The sequence below is a fragment of the Cebus imitator genome, unplaced genomic scaffold, assembly GCF_001604975.1.
Source record: "Cebus imitator isolate Cc_AM_T3 unplaced genomic scaffold, Cebus_imitator-1.0 Scaffold213, whole genome shotgun sequence".
In the NCBI taxonomy this organism is placed as follows: Eukaryota; Metazoa; Chordata; class Mammalia; order Primates; family Cebidae; genus Cebus; species Cebus imitator.
In genome coordinates this window covers 827442-854284 of record NW_016107528.1, presented here as the reverse complement: position 1 = coordinate 854284, position 26843 = coordinate 827442, and the positions used below count along the sequence as shown (strand labels likewise).

General features: G+C 44.3%; 1 protein-coding gene across 3 annotated transcripts in view; it reads right to left on the bottom strand.

Annotated features, from left to right (window-relative positions):
- Positions 1–252: 252 nt before the first annotated feature.
- Positions 253–26843, bottom strand: part of IL31RA (interleukin 31 receptor A) — a 62067-nt gene continuing 35476 nt past the window's right edge. For 2 of the 3 annotated variants that reach the window (XM_037745781.1, XM_037745780.1), the window contains exons 7-15: positions 21710–21789; positions 18273–18489; positions 11983–12165; positions 10381–10482; positions 9426–9572; positions 7200–7340; positions 4583–4676; positions 3231–3312; positions 253–946 (exon numbers count right to left, since the gene is read on the bottom strand). In XM_037745781.1, the coding sequence (XP_037601709.1) occupies positions 491–946; positions 3231–3312; positions 4583–4676; positions 7200–7340; positions 9426–9572; positions 10381–10482; positions 11983–12165; positions 18273–18489; positions 21710–21789 (1502 nt within the window). In that variant the 3' untranslated portion in view covers positions 253–490. Of the gene's footprint in view, positions 947–3230; positions 3313–3689; positions 3751–4582; positions 4677–7199; positions 7341–9425; positions 9573–10380; positions 10483–11982; positions 12166–18272; positions 18490–21709; positions 21790–26843 lie in introns of all 3 variants that reach the window. The other variant, XM_037745782.1, reaches the window with a different exon arrangement.

The following is a 26843-nucleotide window of genomic DNA, read 5'->3' as shown; positions in this document are numbered from 1 at the left end:
GCCCAGAGCCCAGGCTCCCAGCAGACCACCCAAGAGCCAGCGAGACAACTGTCCTCTGGCAGCAGGGAAAGGCCTTCTGGAACTCTGAGGCATAGCCCCAGCAAAAGCTGGGACCATGACTCAATTCCTGGGAGGCCAGGTATGTCCACCTTGGGGTCCTTTGGGCTCAGAACCGGGGCTCTTCCTCCAAAGTCAATCCGTTAGGAGGCCACAGTGAGAGCTTGGTATCTGAACAAAGAAAAGTGATTGCTGTTCCTTTACAAAACTCAGGTTTGTCACCGTCCTTTCTTCCCAGCACAAGGTCACATCTGTGCCAACCAAGTTCACCTGGCAGCTGAGGGGCAGGGGAAGACTTTAACCTGGGCAGGATGTGTAGGGGCCAAGAACACGTGGCTTGCTGAGTCTTGACATCGTCTCTGGCCAGAGTCATCCACACTGAGACCCCGAGGGTCTCATGGCATGGTTGCACTTAGACTTCGCTCTTGGTGTGCTATGGCAGTTTTTTAGACACAAGAAATTCCCTGGTTGTCATCGAATTTTTCAAATATGGATTTGGTGCTTCTTCCTCACACAGGTGATATGGTGCCAAACTTTGATCAGAAAAGAGAAGCTGCTCTTTCGCTTCCGGGCAGTTCCCTTCTGGTATCCTCAAACACAGGCATTGGGATTTTCTGGGAGGAGTCTCAGGTAAAACCAGGAGCTCCTCAAAACTTTTCCCTAGGGGACAGTCAGGTGTGACTAAGTAGGTCACGTACTCATTCTTTTCCCCTCCTAAATTGTTTTCCTGACTTGTTTTGGCTTTGTCTGTGGAAATGTCTTGTAGAAAAGTCCCAAAGTTCACCACCAACTTGTCAATAACCAACTTGTCACTGGGGGTGGAACATGGTTTTAAGATCCTGTTTTCTGTGTTCACAGAGTCATCAGACTCCTTCAGGTTTAGCTTAGCCTGGAAAAGAAAAAGGGACTTCCAAGTGGTCATTTAGGAGTCACATATGACATAGCCAAAAGCTCGTTAGGCTTGGGATAGCAAATGCCACCTCTGGAACAGCACCCACCTTCCTCCCAGGCCCAGAAGTGGTGGCCAACCCTCTCCACATGCCCTTCCACAGGAGCTTGGAAGGAGTGGCACATTTCCTGAGAATCAGCGCCCTGGATTTGAATGATTATATACATATATAATTATTTTTTTGAGACAGGGTCTCACTCCCATTGCCCAGGCTGGAGTGCAGTAGCACAATCACCACTCACTGCAGCCTCAACTTCCCAGCCTCAGGTAATTCTCCCACCTCAGCCTCCTGAGTAGTCGGGGCTAAAGACACACACCACCACACCTGGCTAATTTTTATTTTCTGTAGAGAGGGGGTTTTGTCACGTTGCCCAGGCTGGTCTCAAACTCCTGAGCTTAAACAATCCGCCCACCTTGGACTCCCAACGTGCTGAGATTATAGACATGAGCCACTGCCCCCAGCCAATTAAACAGTTTCTTCTAGAGTGTGTGAGGCTATTTTCCACACAATCCTGTGCTCACAAAACCCCAGTTAAGATAGAAGCACCAGCTGGGTGCAGGGACTCATGCCTACAATCCCAGCACTTTGGGAGGCTGAGGTGGATGGATTGCCTGAGATCAGGAGTTTGAGACCAGCCTTGCCAACATAGTGAAACCCCATCTCTGCTAAAAATACAAAAAATCAGCTGGGCGTGGTGGCAGGTGAATGTAATCCCAGCTACTAGGGAGGCTGAGGCAGTAGCATCGCTTTGAACCTGGGAAGTGGAGGTTGCAGCGAGTTGAGATTGTACCACCACACTCCAGCCTGGGCAGCAAGAGCAAAACTCAATCTCAAAAAGAAAAGAAAAGAAAAGAAAAAGATAGATGCACCAAAATTAGAACTCTTAGCGATGGAAAAAGCACAATCATAGAGACAGACTTGTTCAATCTCACCAAAAAATCAGAGGTGGCCTCATGGCAGGGACCATGACTTTGTCATTTGTACTCCTACAGCCTAGCTCAGTGCCTGGCATGCAGTGAGTGATTGGTAAGTGCTGGATCTAGATCTACAGATTATTCAAAAAGCACGTTAGACATCAGACAGCACTGCCTATGAGCCCAGGTACTCTCTAAATGACACTGAATACGCAGGAAAGTAAATGGCGGTATAAATCAGTCCAGTATACCAGACTGATAAGAGGAGGAAATGAAAAGAAAGCCCATTATAACAAAATGTCCATGCTCAAAAAAGCCTTCTGAGTTGGAACAAGGACTAATATTTAAAATTTGTGCATCAAGGAAAAACTGGAAACAGCCTTTCAGTAATAAGGATTTAAAGGTTATATTTGATTGGGCTTGTTTTGACGTAAGCAAAAAATTAAACCTTAAAAATTTCCTAACAGTTTTTCACTTAAAAATTTATGAAAATGGAGGGTTTCTAGTTAAGGACTACTCACTAGAAAACCCCAATGCCAGCACTTTGAGAGGTCCAGGCAGGCAGATCACCTGAGGTCAGAAGTTCAAGACCAGCCTGGCCAACATGGTGAAACGCCATCTCTATAAAAATACAAAAAATTAGCCAGGCATGCTGGCAGGTGCCTGAAATCCCAGCTACTCGGGAGGCTGGGATGGAAGAATCACTTGAACCCAGGAGGTGGTGGTTGCAGTGATCCAAGATCATGCCATTATACTCCAGCCTGGGTGACAGAGGGAGACTCCATCTCAAAACAAACACACAAACACCCAATGCCAGTTAATAAAGCCTGACTCTGAGATGTCCCCAATCTGAGAAAAACAACCTGAGGCAGCCTCAGCCTGCCACACCCATCAACATCCTCTGGTGATCTTCAGGCCGTCTTTAGATTACTGTGCTCTTGGCTGCTTTGTAAATAGCTTCAACTCCTATAGCCAGGCCTCCTCTCTCTCTCTAATTAGCCCATCAGGTCAGGAAGGGTAGGGCCAGCGTCTTTCTTCAGCAGCATCCTTTATAGGACCAGTTCCACCTGGGAATGCACTGGGTCCTCGTGAGCCTAGTGAAGCCCTTTCCTCTTGTCATAGCACGGGTCAAAGACATTCCAGGAAGGCTGATTCCACCTGCCCTGCCAGCCATTCCCTGAGACTTTTCAACTCGAGTTCTTTTGATGTGAACCTCGAAAAAAGCTCAGCCTAGCACACTTCCCCATCTCCATTCACCTTGTCTACCTCCCGCGACAGTAATTTCCTTAATAAAAACGAGAGTGTTTACCTTGAAATCGTCTCCACGCCAAGTGGCTATACTACTTTCAGCAGGGTTGGGAACGCTGGGCCAACACAGGTGAGCCAATTTGCTAATGAGAGAGAAGATTTTAAGATGGGAAGTGAATCTAAGAAGCATTAGCACTGTATGGCTGAGTCAAAAGAGGGAGGCTTTGCTAAAGGGAATTGTAAGTTTCCCTCCTAAATAAGGGCATGTCTGCCTGATTGATAGAACCTGGGAAAGTGGAGTTGTTTTGTGGTGTGTGCATTGCGGGGTGACATTGCCAGCTATCTATGGGATGTGCTCAGAGGAGACTCTCCCCATACAAAATGTTCCTACCTTCCCCTCTCTCCCATCCCCGCATCTCCATACCTGGTCCCGATGCTGTAAATTGCACCATCACAGTCATTCCTTTGAGGCTTATCCCCCAGGAAGAGCAACATTCTATAAGCCTTATAAGCTACTCACACTTTCCTGTAATGGTTCTCGAAGTGTGGTCCCAGACAGCAGCATCAGCATCACCTGGGAACTTGTTAGAAATGCAAATTTTGGGGCTTTACCCTAGAACCACTCAATCAGAAACTTTTGGGATGAGGCCTGATTCTGAAGCATGCTAAAGATCAGATGATTACTTAAGTGCATAACGTATAAGAATCTATGCTGGTAGCTTGGCTACTACCTACAATTGGTAACTGACACTAGCTTGACCGTAAACTAAGAGCAGCTGCTTGGCAGAGATGATCACAACTGTCTAATTTGGAGCTCAACTAGGGAAGGACCATTAGGGTGACATAAGGCTCACTGCAGAGAGAAAGCATAAGACCCTGAAGACATGCTTTCTTCTCCAAAGTGGCCAGGGCAAGCAGGACAAAGGCCCCTGCTGTCAGACCCCCAACACTGCACCACAAGCAAGCAACGAGCTTGCACCAGCAGATGACTGGCCAGCACTCCAACTCCATGGAGACACTGCTCCCTGCTCTGCCTGAGAGAGAAGCTTGCAAGAAGGCCTGCTGCAGTCAGGGGCCCCCGCTAGATACTGAGAGAAAGGGCCTGCTCTCTAACACCAGTCTCAGATGGTACATGGAGCAGACCGAGCCTGTGAGGCAGCTGGCACTCCCCTGGCCTCAAAAGGGCCTAGCCCTGGGCATGGAGCTCTGGGAAGTGAAAATGCTGTTGCTTGGTCAGAATTCTGATGAGCCACTGGGTGTGGGCTTTAATAACCTCAATAAATATGTACCAGGTTAATAAATGAATGAACACCCCTTGATGGCAGAGTGCCCTCTCCTACGAAGCATCTATGATGCCTTCCGCCTCTTTTTGTCCCTGATTTTTCGGGCACCCACTGTTGTCTACAGACTTACTTGGGTTTCTTGAGACCATATGCCGCTGTCAGGATGATGAGAAGAAGAAGGCCTCCAGCAATCAGAGTCGTTATAAGGATAATCTCAAAGACACCTTTGAAAAAGAAAGAACAAAATTCAGTAGTAAGCTGAGTTCCTCACCTCCTGGACAAAAATCAGTGATTAACTTTTTGCTCTAGTAGCGTCAGCAACACAATTTCTTATTAGTTTTATTTCGATTAAATTCAATTTCTTTCCACTAAAAAAACCCCAGAGTTTTGTGGCTCCCCATCTAGGCATCTTCTCCAGGCAGCATTCATTCCAACAGCGTTCCTTCAGTGAATATTTGTTGAGCATTTCTTAATTTTAATTTTATTTTTTTGAGATGGGCGTTGCTCTGTCACCAGGCTGGAGTGCACTGGCGTGATCTTAGCTCACTGAAGCCTCAAACTCCTGGGGCTCAAGCAACCTCCTGTCTCAGCCTCCTAAGTAGCTGGGACTTACAGGTGCAAGACATTGTGGCCAACTAATTTTTAGATTTTTTTTTTTTTTTTGAGATGGCATCTTGCTCTGTCACCCAGGCTGGAGTGCAGTGGCACGTCTTGGCTCACTGCAACCTCCATCTCCTGGGTTCAAGCGATTCTCCTGCCCTAGCCTCCTGGGTAGCTGGGATCACCGGCACCCACCATCAAGCCCGGCTAATTTTTATATTTTTAGTAGAGATGGGGTTTCACCATGTTAGCCAGGCTGGTCTCAAACTCCTGGCCTTGAGTGATCTTCCTTCCTTGGCCTCCGAAAGTGCTGGGATTACAGGCATGAACCACTGCATCCAGAGAGCAACTTTAGCTAAGGTGTCCAAAGAAAGAGTGAAATTCAAGTTGATCTTAATAGTGAGAGGCTCCAGCCACGCAAAACCATGGAGAAAAGCACTCCAGGCAGAAGAAATAGTGGATGCAAAAGCTTTGAAGCAAAAACAAGGTAGGGAAGATAAACAGAGGCAAAAAGAAAGCAGTAGGAAATGAGGTCAGTAAGGACAGATGATGAATGATCTTGAAAGTTATAGGAAGGAGTTTGGATTTTCTTTACAACACAATAAAAGTCACCGGTGGGTTTTAAACAGAGAATTCGGGTTTGAAACTCTGGCTGCTGTGTGGAGAATGGATTATAGAGGATCAAAGATAGAAGCAGGGTGATTTACAATCTTTAGACCAGGGTAGGAAATGTCTAGGTCCCAGGGCTGGATCTTGCCTTCATTTAACCCTTGGAGAAAACTCCATGAGCCGATGAAATCTGTGCCCGGTGTTGCAAAAATTCAATATGGCTTTAAAAGATTGTCAACAGCAATATCAAAAAGAGTTCCTAAAAGGCAATGTTAGTCCATCAAAACAGAATGTTTTCTCTGTTAAAAAAAAAAAAAAAACATGTCGTACTCACATTTTCCAGAGTCATAAAGCAATTTTATGCTTGAAAAATGTGATGAATAAGAGGCTTTCAAGAATATTTCAAGCAGACAATTTTTAGCTTGTTCCAGTTATTGCAAAATCTTGGCAGTGTTCCTTCATTTTTAATCTAAAAAGTTATTCATTCTTTAAGAGAGTTGTAGTATGTACTTAAAAATCAAATCTCTATCACTCAAGGACTTGGCAAAATTAACATTTCTGTTTCTCCCATTCTCCTTCCTTCTTTCTGCTTCACCTCCTCATTCCATCTGCCTGCCTCTGAAATATCTTCCTTCACCAGCCATCATATGAAGCTACATTTTATTTTACATTATTTGTTGTCTCTAGAAAATTTTTCTTGTTATTTTTTAAAGTAAAAGCAGGTAAGTTAAACATATCTTTTTGCTCAAAAAAGCCTCCATAAATGACGAGGTTAAGCCCCTCCCTGGGGGGTCAGTGGTCCTGGGTTAACCAAGGTTTTTCCTTGAAGGCCCTGTTGTACAGTGATATGGTCTGACTGTGTCCCCACCCAAATATGATCTGAATTGTAACTCCCATAATTCCCATGTGTTACAGGAGGCACCCAATGGGAGAGAATTGAATAATGGGGTAGTTTCCCCCATACTGTTCTCATGGTAGTGAATAAATCACACAAGATCTGATGGTTTCATAAAGGGAAACCCCTTTCACTTGGTCCTCATTCTCTCCTGCTGCCACCATGTAAGACGTGCCTTTTGCCTTCCAACCATGATTGTGAGGCTTCCCCAGCCATGTGGAACTATCGAACTCTTTTTCTGTATAAATTACCCAGTCTCGGGCATGTGTTTATCGGCAGCGTGAAAACAGACTAATACGTGACTGTGAATGGGGAGGCAGCCTGAGACGGGAGCTGGTTTGGTGCTAAGACTCAAATTGGCATTAATTTGACATCTCCTCCTCCAGATGATTTATGGCTGCCCATGAGGAAGGATCAAAATGACCAGCATTTCCAAATTCAGCTCTCAACTTCCCTGCTCTCTCCCTCCTATCTCCTCATGTATATGCTTTCTAGGAAGGTTGGTGAGACAGAGAGCAGGGTGGCTCTTTCCACGTAGGCACTGCCCTTTCATTTGGCTTTCCCAGCCTTTGGCAGATGTCATTTCTCTCTGACATAAGGTAAACATAGGGAGAGGTACCTAAGGCTTGAAGGAAATACTCACTGAATGACAATGTCTTGAAATTTATGCTGGTCCCGTTGGTTCCCCCAGCACTGGTGCTGGCCATGACCTGAACAGTGTAAGAGGTCTTTCGTTGCAGGGCCTCCAGGCTGTACTGCAAAATGCTGGAGTTGACTGTCTTGGCTAAAGGAGAAATACAGAGGTCAAACACCATGGCCAAGCCGAACTGAAAATTGTGTCCCAGGAGCATCACAATAAGAGCATTGGAACCGTGCTTCCAAGCTCAGCTGTCTCATATTCTGACCCCTGTTCATGTCCTGCTTAAAATTAGTCTATCAAGATGGATCGAGGACCTCAGTATAAGAGCTAGAACTATAAAAACTCTTAGAAGACAGCACAGGATAAATCTTCACAACCTTAAATTTCACAATGGTTTCTTAGATATGATGCCAAAAGCACAGGTAGCAAAAGGAAACAGATTAAGCTGGATTTCACTGAAATTCAAAGTTTTTGTGCATCGAAAGATAATATCAAAAGAATGAAAAGACAACTCATAGAACGCGTGAAAATATTTACAAATCATATATCTGATAAATAACTGATATCTGGAATATATAAAGAACTCATAAACTCAATAACAAAAAGACAACACAATTTAAACATAAGAAAATGAGATTAAAAAGACACGCCTCCAAAGAAGATATGCAAATGGGCAAAAACTACAGGAAAAGATGTCCAACATTATTAGTCAGTAGGGAAATGCAAGCCTATGAGATAACCACTATGTACCCACCAGGACAGCCATAATTTTCTTTTAATGAAAAATAACAAGTGTTGACAAGGATGCAGAGAAATGAAAACCCTCATACATTGCTGGTAAGAATGTAATTCCAGCACTTTGGGAGGCTGAGGTGGGCAGATCACAAGGTCAGGTGTTCAAGACCAGCCTGGCCAATATGGTGAAACCGCATCTTTACTAAAAATACAAAAATTAGCCAGGCATGGTGGGGGATGCCTGTAGTCCCAGCTTCTTGGGAGACTGAAGCAGGAGAATTGCTTGAACCCAGGAGGCAGAGGTTGCAGTGAGCTCAGATTGCACCACTGCATTCCAGCCTGAGTGACAGATGAGACTCCATCTCAAAAAAGAAAGAAAAAAAAAGAATGTATACTGGAGCAGTGGCTGTGGAAAACCGTTCGGTGGCTCCTCAGTAAGTTAAACTAGAGTTACCATATGATCCAGCAATTCAATTTCTAGGTTATACACCCAAAAGAACAAAAAGCACAAACTCAAAACAGATATTTGTACATAGCAGCATATGTTCATAGCAGACATCTGTTCATAGTAGCCCTATTCACAGTAGCTTAAAGGTTGAAACAACCTAAATGTTCATCAGCTGATGAATGGATAAACAAAATGTGGAATATCCACACAATGGAATATTATTCAGCCATAAAAAGGAATAAGTACTAAACCATGCTATAACATGGATGAACTTTGAAAACATGCTACATCAAAGAAGCCAGACACAAAGGTCACATATTTTATGATTCTATTTATATGAAATATCCAGAATAGGCAATCCATAGAGACACAAAACAGTTTGGTGGTTGGCAGGGGCTGTGGGAAGAGAGGAATGGGGAGGGACTAATTAATGGGTGTGGGGCTTCCATTCGGGTGGGAATGGAAGAGCTCTGGAAGTAGCCGTGATGGTTGCACAACATTGTGAATGCTCCTAATGCCACTAAATTGTACACTTTCAAATGTTTAAAATGGAAAAATATTTTACATGTATTTTACCATAAGAAAAAAATTATTTAGCCTAAGCAAGAATCCAAGCCTTGCCCAGTGTTTAAGATGTCAGGAGATAAGGTGGACTGAAGAAAAACCCGATTTGGCAGGGGCTGTAGAAGTCATGGTAACAGGGTCTATTCCCCTCACTCTTTAAGCCAGGCACACCATTCCTGGGAATAATGATCAGGGAGCTCCCGGGAGGTCAATTCAGGCCTCAGCCAGGACAAATTATATCGGTTCCTTCCATTCCCACTGGACTATCCTCTCAGGACTGTCCCTTCACTCTCATTTAACCCACAAAGCCCCAGAAGTTGGGTGTTCTTGTCCCCATTTTCAGAGAGACTTGAAGAAGCTAAGTGACTCATGCCAGATTGCAGGTCACAACGAGGTGGGGGAGTCATGCCTACGACAGGTCTATCCCTAGCATCTGTCTGGGGCTTGGGGTTATTTTCCCACTTGGCTATGGGCGCGCTTACAGAATCCTTTTCCTCCTTCAGCTTGGTAAAAGATGGTGTAGTTGCAGATGATACCCTTTCTCTGTCTCTTGGGAATCTCCTTCCACATGATTGTAACAGTCTTCACGCCAATGTTCTCCACCTTGGTCTCAGGACCTTCTGATGGAACTGGAAGGGACAGGGAGATAAATGATAATCATTGAACCACACCCCAACAGATCGTTCCCCCACAAAGGCTCTGGCCAGTACTGAGACCAAACCACAGTGCTGGAGGCAGGAGGCGTGGGTTGAGTAGGGAACTGATGAATGAACTTGTCTGGGAAAATTGTTTTCTAGAGCCATCTCTCTTAAGCAAGAAGAGAAGTGGCATCAAGGCCACTTGAAAAATTCCTTTCTTATAGATGTCTCACTCCAATTCGGTACCCAGCTTTTCCATTTATATCTGTAAAGTGTAGTTATTATCAAATAGTTGAAGAATATGCCTCCATAGGCTACCTTTGAGTGGAAGAAGTTATATTCCAATGTTGGATCTGGAAGACGTGAACTTCCAAAAAGATCAAAGTAAAGTTTGAGCAATTCACCAGTAAAGCCCTTGCTCATTGCTACATAATTAAAAATAATTTAACATCCCTAAGTTAGCATGAACTCTGTAGGCTCCCTGATGTGGTCTTAATTCAATGTTATTGCTGGTAGCAGCTCTATTTGCACTGTTTATTTGTGACTTTGGTCAAGTTATTTCACCTCTCTGAGCTTTAATTTTCAATCTGTGAAATGAGAGGATTGGACTCGATGATCCCTAATGTCTACCCCAGCTTCAGAATTCAGCGGATTCAGAGCATACAGAGTTCACTACAAGACGAAGCGAAGTTTGAGCCCTAAGACGGCTGGGAATGAGCTGCAGGCATTTGCGGCCTTTTCCACAGGTTGTACAGGTCCTACCATTTCCTTTTCCCCACAGGGCCTTGTCCATACATACCGCCTTCTTTGGCATAAGCCTGGATGGAATATGGCTCGCCAACCTTGTCATGCAACATTGGATACACAGAGATGTTATAGCACCAGAAAGGTTTTAATTTATCTGTAAAAAAAGAAAGAAAAAAGAAACAAGCATAAGTGCAGAGCGTGGCAGAGTGGAAGGAATACTAGACTAAGAGTTATGGCCAAACACTTATGGAAGATATTCCATTTCTCTACAGCTTCCACCTCTGGGAAATAAATAGGTTAGGGTGAATGGTCTCTCATATCTATTGCTTTTCTCAGATTTTCTAATTAATTCTTATTTTTAATTTTAATTTTTAAATTTAGCCTTTTAGCTTCTTCTTTTTTGGAGGCAGGGAATCCTCAGGTTTGTTCTGTCCAAACACTTTTGCAGCCAGAGAGATCCACAGGACCGCTGAATACGCTGCCTAATTAAGTCCTAGAACTTAGAGCCATCCAGAAGCAAAGAAGTAAGAGATCCAATCCGTCCTCTGTCACTGATTTTATCATATAATTTGGGGCACAGCAGAATAAAACTTAATCCTTCAAGTCAACAATCTATCATCACCCTGTGGATCTCAAACACCACGAATTCTATCTCCTCTACTTGCCTGCATCCCTGCATGTGTATTAATCTTAATATGGATGCTTGAAGCATTAAGAAATGATTGTAGTGACAGGATTAAAAGGGTAAAGCCTCATTAGGGAGGCTGAGGCAGGAGGATCGCTTGAGCCCAGAAATTTGAGGTTACAGTGAGCTATGATCATGCCACTGCACTCCATCCTTGGCAACCAGGCAAAACCCTGTCTCTAGAAAATAAAAAGTTTTTTAAAAAATTAAAAATAAAGAATAAAGCAGACTGGGTGCAGTGGCTCATGCCTGTAATCCCAGCACTTTGGGAGGCCAAGGCGGATGGATCACAAGGTCAGGAGATCGAGACCATCCTGGTCAACATGGTGATACTCCATCTCTACTAAAACACAGAAAACTAGCTGGGCGTGGTGGCTAGCGCCTGTAGTCCCAGCTACTCAGGAGGCTGAGGCAGGGAAATCCCTTGGACCCAGGAGGTGGACGTTGCAGTGAGCTGAGATCAGGCCACTGCACTGCAGCCTGGTGACAGAGTGAGATGCCGTCTCAAAAAAAAAAAAAAAAAGAATAAAGCCTCACTCATGTATCTTACATAGGGCAGGGTCTTTCTGAAAAGAAGGCTATTCCTATAACAATCACCTGGGAAAGGGGCCTGGCCCTTAAACAGGCAACCAGAACTCAAGAAAGTATCCTAGGTGTGACAGCTGGGATCCACACTCTGGTGTTACCCATGAGATGACCCAGCTATCCAGGAAGGGCTCTCTGATGGTGGGTGTTAAGACAGTGTTTCCACTTGGAGGCTGGCCAGATACCTGGTCTACTTAACACCCCCAGTTTTCTGTGCCAGCCTTGACTTGGAAATGCCAAGAAGTGTGTCACTTCATTAAGCTTGCACAAGCTTGTCAAATGCTATTAACCACACTAACATCTTTGAAGCCAAAGTTAAGGATTTAAAATGGATGAAAAACCAAACCCCGCACAGAGGGAACCTGTGGGTTGCACCGGGGCTACCTTGATGGATCGTCCAGTTCTTGGCCTGAGACACAGGTTCCCAGGAAAGGGTGGGGGGCTCTGAGTCCATGTCCGGAAACCATTCAACCATCCAAGTGTTCACGTCTAGAGCACAGCTTTGCCACTTCACCACTAGCCGGTCCTCAGCAAGGCAGGCCTGCATGACCTCAATGCACCGAAATGCTGAAAAAAGAGAAAAGGACCACTTCACAGCTACCCACCTCATTCCCCAAATGCAACCACCACACTGGCATCTACTCACTGCCTCAGCTGTAGAACAAGCCCAAAGTTCAGGATCTCCACTGCAGCCTCCCCTGATGGTGCTTTTTACCCGTTATTGCATCCCTTTTCCTTACACAACACCTTTGAGGATTAAGTGGCTTCTTTGCTTTTTTTGAGACGGAGTTTCGCTTTTGTTGCCCAGGCTGGAGTGCAATGGTACAATCTTGGCTCACCGCAACCTCTGCCTCCAGGGTTCCAGCGATTCTCCTGCCTCAGCCTCCTGAGTAGCTGGGATCACAGGCATGTGCCACCACCCCCAGCTAATTTTGCATTTTTAGTAGAGATGGGGTTTCATTATGTTGGTCAGGCTATTATGTGGCTTCTTAATCTTCCTTTACCTACCCCAAATTGACCTATTTCCAGAAAAAGATCTCACTAGAGAGTTGATGACTAAAAAGACTTACCTTCTACAAGTGTCTCTGCAAGTCAAAAGGAAAGGAAACCTGAGACAAAGAATCTCCAAAGGTAGAATTTCAGGCCCTGGGAATTGTGTGGCTAGGAAGCTGGGAGATGGCGACCATAAAATCATACCAGGGAGATGGGTTCACACTTTCACTCTATATTCTGGCTGTACACAAACTGGATATGAATTCCTATCCTTAAGACAGCAAGTATTGCGTTTGTACCAGAAAGACAAAGATGCCACAATCCAAAGTACCTAGTAAGAATTAATACATAAGTGGCAATATTTTCTGCGGGACTGGCCAAAAATTTATCTCTGGAAACAGACCAAAAGGATTTATTTAATAGAAAAGTTGAGTGTATGGCTTCTAATAAAACATCTGGAACTTAATCAGAATCTGAGAGATATCTTATTGAAAATGTTTGAACACACAGAAGAGAAGAGAACTCCCAGAGGTGCGGTGAGGCAGAGGTGGAAGGTACAAATTGGGTGGGGCTCAGAAATTCCAGGGTGTGCTCTCCCCTCACCCACTCCTCTCCAGCGTAGCACACCTCAGCCTGCAAAACTGGAATCCATGGGAAGTGTTGCTTTTCCTTTTTTTTTGAGGCAGGTCTTGCCCTGTCGCCCAGGCTTGAGTGCAGTGGCATCATCTTGGCTCTCTGCAACCTCCACCACCTGGGTTCAAGTAATCCTTGTGCCTCAGCCTCCTGAGTGTCTGGGACTATAGGCACACACTATATACCCAGCTAATTTTTTGTATCTTTAGTAGAGATGGGGTTTCACCATGTTGGCCAGGCTGTTCTCAAACTCCTGACCTCAGGTGATCTGCCTACCTCAGTTGGTCTCCCAAAGTGCTAGGATTACATGTGTGAGCCACCATACCCAGCAGGAAGAGTGTTTCAGTGAATGCCAAAGATGATCCTGGATGTGGGCATAAAAGTGTCCTGCAAAAAACCCCAAAAAGCCTTTTGAAGCTGGAACCCTAGGCCACCTGTAGGAATTTGGGGTGGGGACCGGAGTCCTGCATGCTGCTGTTCTGAGACAACAAGCCCCAGCAGGCTGTGTGTATATTTAGGAGTCTGGTTCTTGTAATCCACAGTTGACAGATCCTTTTCCCAAACAGCGCCCATATCAGACACTCCAGGGGCTAGTCCTAGCAGCAAGGCCAGGTCATCTGTCAACCTGAAAAGGTAACTCTGAGAAGGACAACTGAGACATGGAGAAAATGTGAAGCCACAGAAGGTGCTGGAGCTGGGGCAAGAAGCACAGAGCCTGGAGATCGACCCTGCCTAACCCTAGGGCTCTGACTTTCTCCTCCGACCTTCCCCTGCTCACCACCTGGAAGCATCCCCAGTCAGTTCTGGCTGAAAGTCCCTGCTGGAGCCTTGGAGACCTAACGAGACTCTTCTAGCAGCCAGTGTTGGTGCTCCGCCCAGACCCTCTCAGCTTCCTTTTTACCGTGTGTGTGTATTTTGCTTGGCTTGGATGACTATGAGATATCACTTACACTCTAGAGTCCCCTACAAGATCCAGTGTGAACCCTCTTCCCTGGGGTTTTTATCTCCGATTGTGCCTGTTATGGGTTGAATTGTATCCCCCCATTGTATATCCTCAGTGTCACAGAATGAGACATTTGGAAATAGGCCATTGCAGATGTAATTAGTTAAGACAGTGGGCCCTCTATAAGAAAAGAAGAATCTGGGCATGGAAACAGAGACACACAAGAAGCTAGCCATGTGAAGACTGAAGCAGATACTGGATTTGTGGGAGTTACTGGAGCTGCCACAAGCCAAGGAATACCTGGTGCCACTCCAGGCTGGAAGGGGTAAGGAAGGATTCTCCCCTAGAGACTTTAGGGAGCATGGCTAGCCAGCACCTCGATTTGGGACTTCTGGATTCCAGGACCATGAGACAATAATGTTTGAAGCCCCCCAGTCTGCAGTGCTTTCTTTCAGCAGCCCTGAAAGCCCACCTTGGCCTCAGCCTCTGCCCCTTCCTGGCCAGTTTCCGCAGCTTCCTTTTCTTATCTCCCTGAAGGTGCTTTTTAAAAAAAAGACTTGCCCACAAATCCTGGCTTGAAGAAGCCAGTGCTGGTGTCTAACCCCACTCCTTCGCACCAACACTGGAGCTCTGAGGAGCAGGGGAGCCAAGTCTAAAGCGCCAGGTGCACTGCAGAGACTGAGGAGACCAAGGGGCGTGGCACTGGCTGCAGGAAGCCATGCGTCAACCTTGAAAGGGGAAAGCCTGACCATGCCAAGGGGTGCCAAAAGGGATGTTTCCAAGTCATCACTCTGCTCAATATAAACGAATCGCCAGGTCCTTCCATCATTCAACAAGAGCTTTCTGAGCAAAGACTCCAAACATTGCCAGGTGTGGTAGGAGACAGAGATCCTTCCTTGGAGAAGCAGGAAGGGGCTTTGACCGTGAAAGCCACTGATTTCTTGTGATCTGCATGAAGACATTCACCTGGGGGGCTCATGTGCTGGTGCTGCTTCCCCTTTGCCAACTGTCCCAGCGCATCCTGAGTTCTGCCCCAACTCGGGCCCATCTTCCTCCTCTGGCCTCATGACACAGCAGCCAGGACCATGCCTGCCTCAGACCACGCCGCTGCTGCCTGCTGGCTCAGGTCTCACAAAACCCAGGGCATGCTGAGCAGAAGGAACCTGCTTCTAAGCCCTTATTCCAAAAGGGAAATGTGGGAGCCCCCCAAAAGTCAATAACCAGCTCTGTGTCACACAGCATCTGTGACTGGAATTCAAGGCACTTTATGAATAGGTTGTGGGATATGGTACGAGTTGGGAATCCTGCAAATCCGAACTGAAATCATCCCACTCCAGAGACCTCAGGAACATTACTAAGCTTGGCTGAATCCCTTTGCCATCTATAAAATCTCACAGCATCTACATCATGAGTTATGCCAAGGCTGAAATGGGAAAACCTATGTTCTCTTAGCACAATTCCTGACACATACTAATGGACAATGTACGATAACTATACTTACTTAATGATAGTTATACTTACAGAAATTATGTTATTATTATCTAGTTAGTAGTATTCTCATTCTCCAGTTGCCTTCACTTTATTAAGCAAATTTCTATACAATATTATTTTCTTTTGTTTGTTTGATTTTGGGACAGGGTCTTGCTTTCTTGCCCAGGCTGGAGTGCAGTGGTACAATCTTGGCTCACTGCAACATCAACCTCCCTGGCTCAAGCGATTCTCCCACCTCAGCCTCTTAAGTAGCTGGGACTACAGGCACATGCCACCATGCCTGGCTAATTTTTGTATTATTATTTTTTTTTTTGCAGAGACAAGGTTTCACTATGTTGCCCTGACTGGTCTCGAACTCTTGAACTCAGCAATCCACCCGCCTTGGCCTTCCAAAGTGCTGGGATTACAGGTGTGAGCCACCATGCACATCCAGGAAATTACTTTCTTATATGTCTGGGACCAGTGTCTGTAAAGTTTCTCTGTAAAGAGCCAGATAGCAAATATTTTAGGTTTTAGGTTTTGTAGGCTAGATTGTCTCTGTCACAACTATTCAACTTAGCCACTATGGCACAAAAGGAGCCATAAACAATATGTGAGCAAGTAGGTGTGGCTGTGTTATTGTGAAACTTCACTTACAATAACCAGTGTCCATCCAGAGTTAACTGCAAGCTTCAGTGTATCAATACCTGGTCTAAGACCATTACAACTGATGATCACACAGATATATCTGACACAAAGCCATAAAAATACTAAGTGAATCTGGCATAACTTTAGTTAAATTGTATTTTATAATATTTTTAAAGTTGGTAATCTGTGTCTAACAGAAATTTGATCAATCAGAAATGTTATTAAGAATGACAATAGGCTGGGCACAGTAGCTCACACCTGCAATCCCGGCACTTTGGGAGGCTGAGGCAGGTGGATCACCTGAGGTCGGGAGTTCGAGGCCAGCCTGACCAACATGGAGAAACCCTGTTTCTACTAAAAATACAAAATTAGCTGGGCATGGTGGCGTGCACCTGTAATCCAAGCTACTGGGGAGGCTGAGGCAGGAGAATTGCTTGAACCCAGGAGGTGGAGGTTGTGGTAAGCTGTGAAAGCACCATTGCACTCCAGCCTGGTCAACAAGAGCAAAACTGGATCTCAAAAAAAAAAAGAATGACAGTAGTAATAATTAGCACCAGACAAAGCATTTTACATACACAGTCTCATTTAATCTTCACCACAGCTCTGTGAAGTAGGTATTATTATATAATAGCTAAATTTTACGAGTAGCTAAGGTTCAGAGAGGTTAGGTGACCTGCCCAAGGTTAATGGTATCTTGTGGAAGTGCAAAGATTTGAACCCAGAGCTGCTGGACTCCAAAGCCTATGCTTGTATACCCTATTCTTTAACTCCTCCCACCCTGGGGCCACCATGGGAAACTGAGGTTACTATTCAACAGCACCTCTATTAACGAAGAACGTGTGCTCCAATCACATGTGCATTTGTCAGGAACCTCAGTGAGGGTGCTGGACAGGTGGGAACTAGGATGTCAGGGAATGAGGACTAAGGGAGTACTATTAAATGCTAACTAAAATATCAAATGTAGCTTAAAACACAAATGTAGAAATATCTAGGAATTATAAAATGAGGGTTTAAGGAGAATAGACAGAAGGGGGCACAGGCAGAGAATTCTGGAACTGGTTGTGTAAATGTCTGAACCAGTCTAGGTGTAAGCAAATAGAGACAGGTGGGGAATTGGAGAGAACATTCCTAACTATGATGTGTTTCCACAAATAATTATGCACACCTGCTCTATGCCAACGGCCCTATGCTAATTTAAGTGTTGGAAATTAGGATTAAAAAAATAGGCAGGAAAAATGGACAAAAATCCCTGTCCTCATGGCACTTACGTCCTATTGAGGAAGAAAAAGGTAGTAAAACAAATAAGATAATTTATAGAATGAGGAATAGTACTAAGTTTGAAAGAGAAAAATAAGGCAGAAAAGAGAAAATCTATTGTCTGCAATTCTTTGAATGAGAAATTTTTTATTTCAAATCAGGATATAAAATATGAGTTTGACTGGGAGCAGTAATATGTTAAAAACTACTTGACCGAAAGTGTAATGCACTATTGATTAACAAGTATAAACACTAGAATTTTTCCTTAGTAACAATGGAAGGGGAAAAGGAAGAAAACAGGAAAGCAAGCATTAAACCAAGGATGAGGATGTAATGAATACCCATTTGTAGGGAGAAGAGTTCAAGAGCCGCTTCGGTCATGGAGGACAAATGTGACAAATAGGACAGTTTTATAGGACTCGACCCTGCTTACATTCACTCAGACCAGAACAAATCAAAGCTGCATGCAGAACTTCTAGGTGTATGGCTTTGTATTCTGTAATGTATAAAGTCTCTGATTTTTAACACAGGCTTTGTTCCAAAGGAACCTGACTTCAAGGGGTTCATTAATTACTAGCAAATTTTCATTGCTTCTCCACAACCTAAAAAATCCCCCCACTCCATTTTCATTTTGACTCAAGAGAAAGAGTCATCCTTGAGAGCACAGGGACTGCTCCCTGGCCAGTGGATGGGAACAGGCACCTAAGGAAGAAGCTGATGCTCTACTTACACTTTTCCTGAATAGCTGGAATCCTCAGGGTGGCCACTGGAGATTTTCCAAGAGAATTATAAGAAATCATAGACACCCAATAGCTCTCGCCTCCCAGATGCAGTTCCAGTGGCTGGTTAGTGGTGTTTATTGTCTCTGTGAGGTTAGTGTTGTTTTCCGGAAAGTACCATATGTTGTAGCCAAGTGTTTTCTCTAGGACTGGGGCTCCTCTTGGCTTCTGAACCCAAAGAAAACAAAATTCATTGCCAATTACAAAGAAAAAGAAAGGCATTGAGACAGTGAGAAGCGGTGGGTGTGAGGGGTATGGAATAAGGTTAACTGTTAGATACTAAACTACGATCAGTTAGTCACCCTCCAGGGGTAAATAATACATCCTGGGCTGTGATAATAACTCTTCAAGTGTCAGAAAAGGGATTTAATAAATTTAGTCCAAATCCATGAGGCTAAACTAGGAGAATGCCCAAGCCAATGTAAACAAGTCACGCTTCTTTACTTCCGCCCGCTTGTATCTTTCACTCCATCCCTCTCATGTAGAGGAGTAAGGGCTAGAAAGCTGACATATTCCCTCTGAGCCCATCCCAAGTCTGGTCTGGCCCTGGGTCATCTCCTACCTGGAGTATCCAAGGCTTGGAGAATACCCTATGCCCTAGTCTTTTATTTCCATGCCTCTCCCTCTGAGAAGGGAGCCAGCTTCCCTGGACCAGGCACCCCAACCAGGCATCTTAGCTAAGAGGAGTAAAACATTCAGGGCTGCACTACCAGTCCCAAACTCTTGGCAAGATGAGAAGTTTAAGGGAACCCTGGGAACTTTAAGCCAAACTCTTATTTTCAGCCTTGAACTTGGGCCCACTAACCAGATGTTTGCCTAGGTGGGAGCATGCTGAATATTTCCCAAAATTTATAGGGTTTCCCATTTGTTTCCTGTTAGTGATTATGCACACCAATAGAGCAGAATGCTTGAACTAAGTCCAGATGGGACTTTAGCAGGCACCTCATCCCATTGCCTTCCCAGTTCAGGAATTTCCTTTACACTCACCTTGGCATAAAAGGTTAGCTAGAATCCTCCTAATGACCAGGAGCCTTTTATCTCTCAAGACGGCCCATTTCCTTTTTATTTTAATTTATTTATTGATTCATTTTGAGACAGGGTCTCATTTTGTTGCCCAGGCTGGAATGCAATGGCACGATCTCGACTCACTGCAATCTCTGCCTCCTGGGTTCCAGCAATTCTCTTGCCTCAGCCTCCCAAGTAGCTGGGACTACAGGTGCACACCACCACGCCCAGCTAATTTTTGTATTTTTAGTACAGAGAGGATTTCACCATGTTGCCAAAGCTGGTCTCGAACTCCTGACCTCAAGTGACTGCCTGCCTTGGCCTCCCAAAGTGCTGGTATTACAGGTATGAGCCACTGCACCTGGCCCCGTTTTCTTTTTTAAATAATAGCTTTATTGAGATACAATTCACATTTCATAAAATTCAGTTTTAATGTGAGTTCAACGGCTTTTATTAATAGTATGTTCAGTCATGCAACTATCACCATTATTTAATTTCAGAGCATTTTAGTACATTCCTTTTTAACCAACTCAAATTCTTAAGAAAGCTTTCCCTTCTTGAGGGGGCAGGGGGTGGGGAAAGACCAGCCCCACGAGGCGAGGGGAGGAGGCGGGCACTGAGATCCGTCTTCTCTACTTCACAAGCTGCCCTACTTGGCCCTTTGCCACTGCTATGTAGCTAAGACCACAGGTGGCCGTGTACAGTTGTTGGCTTTCCTCCCCCAAAAATGTGTTGGCAGAGTCATTTGTTTTCATACTTGATGGCTGAGAAAGACAGCACAGCGTCTGGGATTGATTCTCTAAGATGATCTTTGGCTGTTTTCCCATGCAGGGGAGCCTCCGCTACCCAGGGAGTCCCATAGCCCTGCAGCTGCGGAAGGCGTGGGCGATGGTGCAGGAGCCTCCAGCCCTGAGGCAACTGGAATGTCATTTGGCAAAGCAGGACACTTGCTCATTTTCAACAGGATTTTGAACTTGCCTGGACTTCTGCAAATGTGAGCTAACACGATGAGCTTTTCCTGAGAATTCTAGAGGCACATGAAGGAGTTCTGGCATCTCACTCCTCTCCTCCCTTTCTTCTTTCCCGTCTTTCTGCTCTTTCTCCATCTGCCCTTTTCCTTTCCTGTTTGCTCTCTCATTCCCCCATTTTCTACTCCTTCTCCCGCTTCCTTCTCTCAGATCCTCTTCCCTCCTCCTCTTCTCTGCATTCTCCTGTTCCTCACTCCCAGGCTTCTGCCCTAGAAAGGACCATGTGGTCCCTCTTCTGTTTTTGTGCCCCAACACACATGTGCCTTCTATGTTGCCAGTGATGTGAGGGCACACCAGCAAGCTGAGCCTGGTCAGAGCGCTTCTTAGGCAGTTGTGTGGGGACGGGTTCCAGGGACTTATGCTGCCTTCTAGCAGAGGCTGGTCCGTGATGTTTCCTCCAGAAGGTCATAGTGCCTCCTGGACTTGCACTTTCTACCTGCCCCAGATGTTAATATTTCAGGCCAAAGAAGAGGGGGTCAGGGTCTGTAATGCATGATGGGGCCATATGCAAGATGACCTATAGGGCTTTTTTGAGCTGGCCAACCAGTATGAGATTTGAGGCAACATAAAGCCCTCTAGGGAAGGAAATTCTGGAGGTAAAATTTCAAGAATCACAGTTTTTGGAAGAGTAAGAGACCATGGGCTTTTAAACAGGATAAGCAGGCCAGGCATGGTGGCTCATGCTTATAATCCTAATGCTTTGGGAGGCTAAGGTGGATCTGTTAAGCCCAGGAGTTTGAGACCAGCCTGGGCAACATAGCAAGACCCAGTCTGTACCAAAAAAAAAAAAAATTTTTTTTTTTTTTTTTAATTAGCTTTGTGTAGTGGCACACTTCTGTAGACCCAGCTACTTGGGAAGCTGAGGTGGGAGGATCACTTGAGCCCAGGAGTTAAAGGCTGCAGTGAGCTATGATTTCACGACTATACTCTAACGTGGAGTACAGTGTTGAAAGTCTCTGGACTTTCCAGCGTTAAGTCTCTGGAACCCCTCTCCCCACCCAACTGTCTAAGAAAAGCTCTGACCGGGCTCAGCTTGCTGGTGTGTCCTTGGGTCATTGGCAACATAGATGGCACATGTGTGTTGTAGTGGGGCACAAAAGCAGAAGAGGGACAACATGGTCCTTTCTAGGGCAGAGGCCTGGGAGTGAGGAACAGGAGAAGGCAGAGAAGAGGAGCGGGGAGGAGGAAGAAAACCCTGTCAAAAAGAAAGAAAGAGAGGCAGGAGGGTAGGGGGAGGAGGAAGAGGAAGACAGAGAGGGAGAGGAGGGGAGAGGAGGGAAGCGGGAAGGGAAGGAAGGAAAGGAAGGGAAGGAAGGGGAAGAGAGAGAGAGAAAAAGAGCCCAGAGGGAGGTCACCTTCCATAGCAACTGCACTGGCCTTCTTCCATCCGCCTCAGCTGGTTTCAGGACTCTCCACAGTTCCAGGCCACATGGAGCTGTAAGGAATGAGAATGAGGTACTCAACCCAGAGAGACAGAGAGAAGGGAGGTGCAAAGGAGACAGGGAAGGTTAGCTGGGAAGTTGAGAAGGATTTGCTTGAGGGAGCCAGTAGGAATAAGGTGAGGAGTGGAGGGATGGCAGCCTTGCAATGATCAGTGATGTCTTCATTTTATGGTCAAGGAACTGCAATCAACCAAAGATAAAACATAAAACTCCTCTTGAATCTAACGCTTAATGTAAAATAAAGAAAAAGTATATAGGCCCCATTGTAATATAATTTGTCACCCAAATCTAGATCAAAATGTGACCATCTCATGTCCTCTAGACCTAACATATATATTAAAGCTGGGAATGACACAGATAACTGACAAGGAAATATATGTATATATAATTTATAACATGTCTACTTCCAAAAAATGGAACTGCATACTTACAATGTTATAAAATATAAGAAAAAATTAATTAACAAAGGAACAAGAAGATAATCTTCACTAGGTCCCTCCCTGAGCTCTAAATTTAATGCTGGTTTTCCCAAATAAAAAAGAATCACATTGAGGTGCCTATTCCTCGTGGTCCAATAAAAAGGAAACCTAGAAATTCATATGAAGGACAATTATTTCCTGGCTATAAACACTGAAACCATAAATGGAATTTATCACGTGGATCTTTTTAAAAAGGACACAGAGTAACATAAAAGCCAATATCTGCAATCCCAGTAGAACAAAAGCACAGAAATGTCATATATGTGCATTTTTCGTGGCTGTTTTCTATAAATAGCCAGGGCGTAAACCCTGACACATGCCTTTTTCCAGTAAACAACATAGTCTAGGACAACAGTCCAAGTGTACAGGCTTCTGATATCTAACCATACAGGGATATAACTTACAGAAAACAAGGAATTTACATTTCACTTGATTTCTGGACCATATTTCTCAAATATCACATCTCAAGCAAGTTTTGTCAAGGGATGGCTCACTGGCAATTTATAGTTGAATGCCCTGGCATGCACCTGGGATGTCAAAATGCTGAGCTACTGATTAAAGAATGACCCACCCACCTTAGCCATGGGAGGAAAGCAGAGAGCTCTGAACAAATGTCAAGAAGGCCAGTGGCCCGCGATTTGGGGAAGAGAGTAAATGTCTCTAATCAAAGCTGCAGTTGTTGGACTCTGAATTTTTTCTTGAGGAAGTCACGTGGCTAGAGATAATGTAATTAGGTTCACAAAGAATGAGTCCACCACTCAGACCAAGATCTAAACTATTTTAGAAGTAAGAGATCATTTTCAGGGATCCTTTAAACAATAGGTGATTGGGTATCGTAAAGTAAAATTACTGGCTGGGCACAGTGGCTCATGCCTGTAATCCTAGCACTTTGGGAGGCCAAGGCAGGTGGATCACTTGAGGTCAGGAGTTCAAGACCAGCCTGGAAAACAGTGAAACTCTGTCTCTACCAAACATATAAAAAATTAGCCAGGTGTGGTGGTACACCTGTAATCCCAGTTACATGGGAGGCTGAGGCAGGAGAACCCGGGAGGCAGAGGTTGCGGTGAGCCAAGATCTTGCCACTGCACTCCAGCCTGGGCGACAGAGCAAGACTTGTCTCAAAAAAAATTTTTTTTTAAAAAAAGTAAAATTACTGAACTCTAGTTAAAGACAATCTTATAATGAGGAAAATATGCCAAGTACAATTGAGTCAATAACTTGTTTTGCCTTCAATGGAGAGTCACATTCCTACAACTACTCTTGCAGAAGCCAGTGCAGTTAACACAGTCTAGCTGTTAGGCCCAGGGTCTCCCAATGAAATGTATTAAATGCAATTCCATTAGAATTGCCTATAAGGAGATTTAACTGTGTTGACTTTACATATTACTTCATCTGAATCCCACTGAGGTATTGTCTCAAAAGCTCTGCCAGGAGTTCTCTGATTTCTCAAAGGCTTTTATTGAATCAGAAGACAGGACAGCTAGTACTCAAGTTTCTCAGACAGGAAGCAACAGGCGGGTTTCAGCCTGTCTACAAGCCAGTGAGATATAAGCAGTAGCAAATCTCCTCCCGGAAGACAGCCTTCGACAGGGCTACAAGATCATTAGGCCTTCCAAGGAAACCCACAGGATTAGAGGAACATCCACTCTATCTCTAACATGCAGAATCTCTCTGTTCCAATCATGTGGAGAGTCAAACTCAGGGACAGTAATATTGAGAGTAAGAAGAAAAAAATCAAAAGACAAGGTGTTCATTACTACCCAGTCCTAAATATTCATCTCAAGGATAGTTACAGGCAAAACTAAGCTGATTATTAAACAATCATTCCAAGCACTTGACTAGAAATATGAGTAAAATTCTTCCTGGATTTATCCCATAGGCTAGTTGGGCGTGGTGGCACACGCCTGTAGTCCCAGCTACTGGGGAGGCTGAGGTGGGAGAGTCACTTGAGCCTGGGAGGTGGAGGCTGCAGTGAGCTGAGATCTCACCACTACGTTTCAGTCTGGGTGACAGAGTGAGACCCTGTCTCAAAAAAAAAAAAAAAAAAAAAATTATTCCATAGGCAGTCATTTTGTTTTCATAGGTGGTAATAATAAATGAGTTTAAATGGATAGTTTCTTCTTTCATTGAGGCCACTGTTCCCTGCAAATATGGTCCAAAGAGAGACAGTCTTCTCAGTACAGACTTCCCACAGACACAGCTGTTAGTGAAACCACTGCCTGACTAGCATGTTAGTCTTCTATAGTTATTCTATCCGGCTTTCCATGAACCATAAATTGATAATGGATTTGAGGTTTAATCAAAGGGGGAAAAGTAAGGACTCTGTGAAAAAATAAAATAAAATTAAAATTTTCCAAATCAACCAAAATATCTACATATTCAAAGGCATCAATTGTCTGGACTGATACAGCAACAACTGATACTAGACTATTTTTATTACAATATGGGTATCCCATAACCACTACCAGGTAGACATATACAGGTACCCCTGCTAAAGACCAACAATAATAAAAGCTAACTCTTAGCCAGTGTCAGTTTATTGAAATTTTCTCATTTAATCCCATAGCCCTATAATTAGATATAACAATAACGTTACTATTATTTCTAAAGTATAGAGAAATCAAGCAGGTATCCAATATCACAAGCTTTTAAGAAATAAAGCCAGGATTTGAATCAAATTATATCTGTATCATGTAGTGAGTAGATATTTAAATGCCTAAATCTAGGTAAAAACTCTAATAATCAATACATTGAAATCCAAAAGAAAATTGTGCTTCATATTCAACTTGGAATACACGTTTTCTTTTTTTTTTCTTTTTCTTTTTTTTTTTTTTTGAGACAGAGTTTTGCTGTATCACCCAGGCTGGAGTGCAGTGGCACAATCTCGGCTCACTGTAACCCCTGCCTGCTGGGTTCAAGTGATTCTCCTCTCTCAGCCTCCTAAGATTACAGGTGCGCACCACCACGCCCAACTAATTTTTTGTATTTTTAGTAGAGATGGCATTTCACCATGTTGGTCAGGCTTGTCTCGAACTCCTAAACTTGTGATCTGCCCACGTCGGCCTCCCAAAGTGCTGGGATTACAGGTATAAGCCACTGCGCCGGGCACGTTTTTAAACAATTAGGAAGGTTTAAGACATTATGCATTAAACAACTGGCATTTCATTGAAATAGGAAAATATGTTCTTTATCAATGGGAAAACAAGAAATGAGGATTTACCGGGAGCTGGGGGTGCATTTTAATCATTTTCTTCTGGGGATTCTGAAAAAATGAAGGACAAAAGCAAAAGTTCTCTAGTGGTGACTTTGATAGATAAGTGTTGATTTGGTTTTATTAGCAAAAATATATATAACACCAGCATCTGGTATTTGCTAATTAATCTTAATCAAGCTTGCTGAACTAATACATCAGATGAAATAGGAAATCTTGTTTCTGGCAGCAAAACAAGTGAGAAAACTAACACAAGGGACTGACTGGTCTGTGATGAGCTTGAGACTCTGAGCCATGATGGCACCAGGAGGTCACTAGAGAGAAGAGTGACAGGCATGGCAGGGGAAGAGCTAGGCAAAACACAATGGCCCCCAAGGTAGCACTTACTCATCAGCTTGCCTGCTGCAAAGTGAAACAAAGGAAGAGAACTATTTGCTGAATGATACTACATGAACATCTCCAGTGGGGAATACAAAATTCAGAAGGCATCAAATTGGTTCCAGACATCTGACCACAGGGGTGAATGTACCAAACATCTATTAATACTAGTCTCATAGGAAACTCAACCAGAATCCAAAGAAACAAATCATTATCGTGTGGATGAGGAAGCACAGAAGTTGACCCCAGATGTTATCTGAGACCAGTCTGCAACTTGGGTATGAGACTGAAATCTCATTTTCTATTACAATATGGATATCCCTAAACCACCTGAAATCATGAGGCCTGAAATCATGGCCATGGGGAAATGCATGTTTTAAAACTCACATCTCTCATAAATAAATAAGGTTAAAGCCTCAGAGGAAGGTTAGAAGGGTGGGCATTTTAAAATTTCTTGTCCATAATTCAGAAGAAGATGTGTGGCCATCACCAAGTAATCATCTAATTAGTCATTCATTTGCTGTGTTAAGCTCAAAAATGGCCCTCAAAATATCTCATCCAAATCCCTGGAACCTGTAAATGTTTTTTCCTTATATGATAAAGGGACTTTGCAGATGGGATTAAGGATCTTAAGAGGAGGACATTATCTTGGATTAGCCAGGTGGGTCCTAACTGTGATCACAAAGGTCCTTAAAAGAGGGAGGCACATTATGGGCTCACGCCTGTAATCCCAGCACTTTGGGAGGCCTACATGGGTGAATCATGAGGTCAGGAGATGGGACCAGCCTGGCCAACATGGTGAAACCCCGTCTCTACTAAAAATGCAAAAATTAGCTGAGCATGGTGGTGCATGCCTATAATACCAACAACTCCAGAGGCTGAGGCAGGAGAATCATTTGAAACAGGGAGTTGGAGGTTGCAGTGAGCCAAGATCACGCCACTGCACTCCAGCCTGGTGACAGAGCAAGACTCTGTCTCA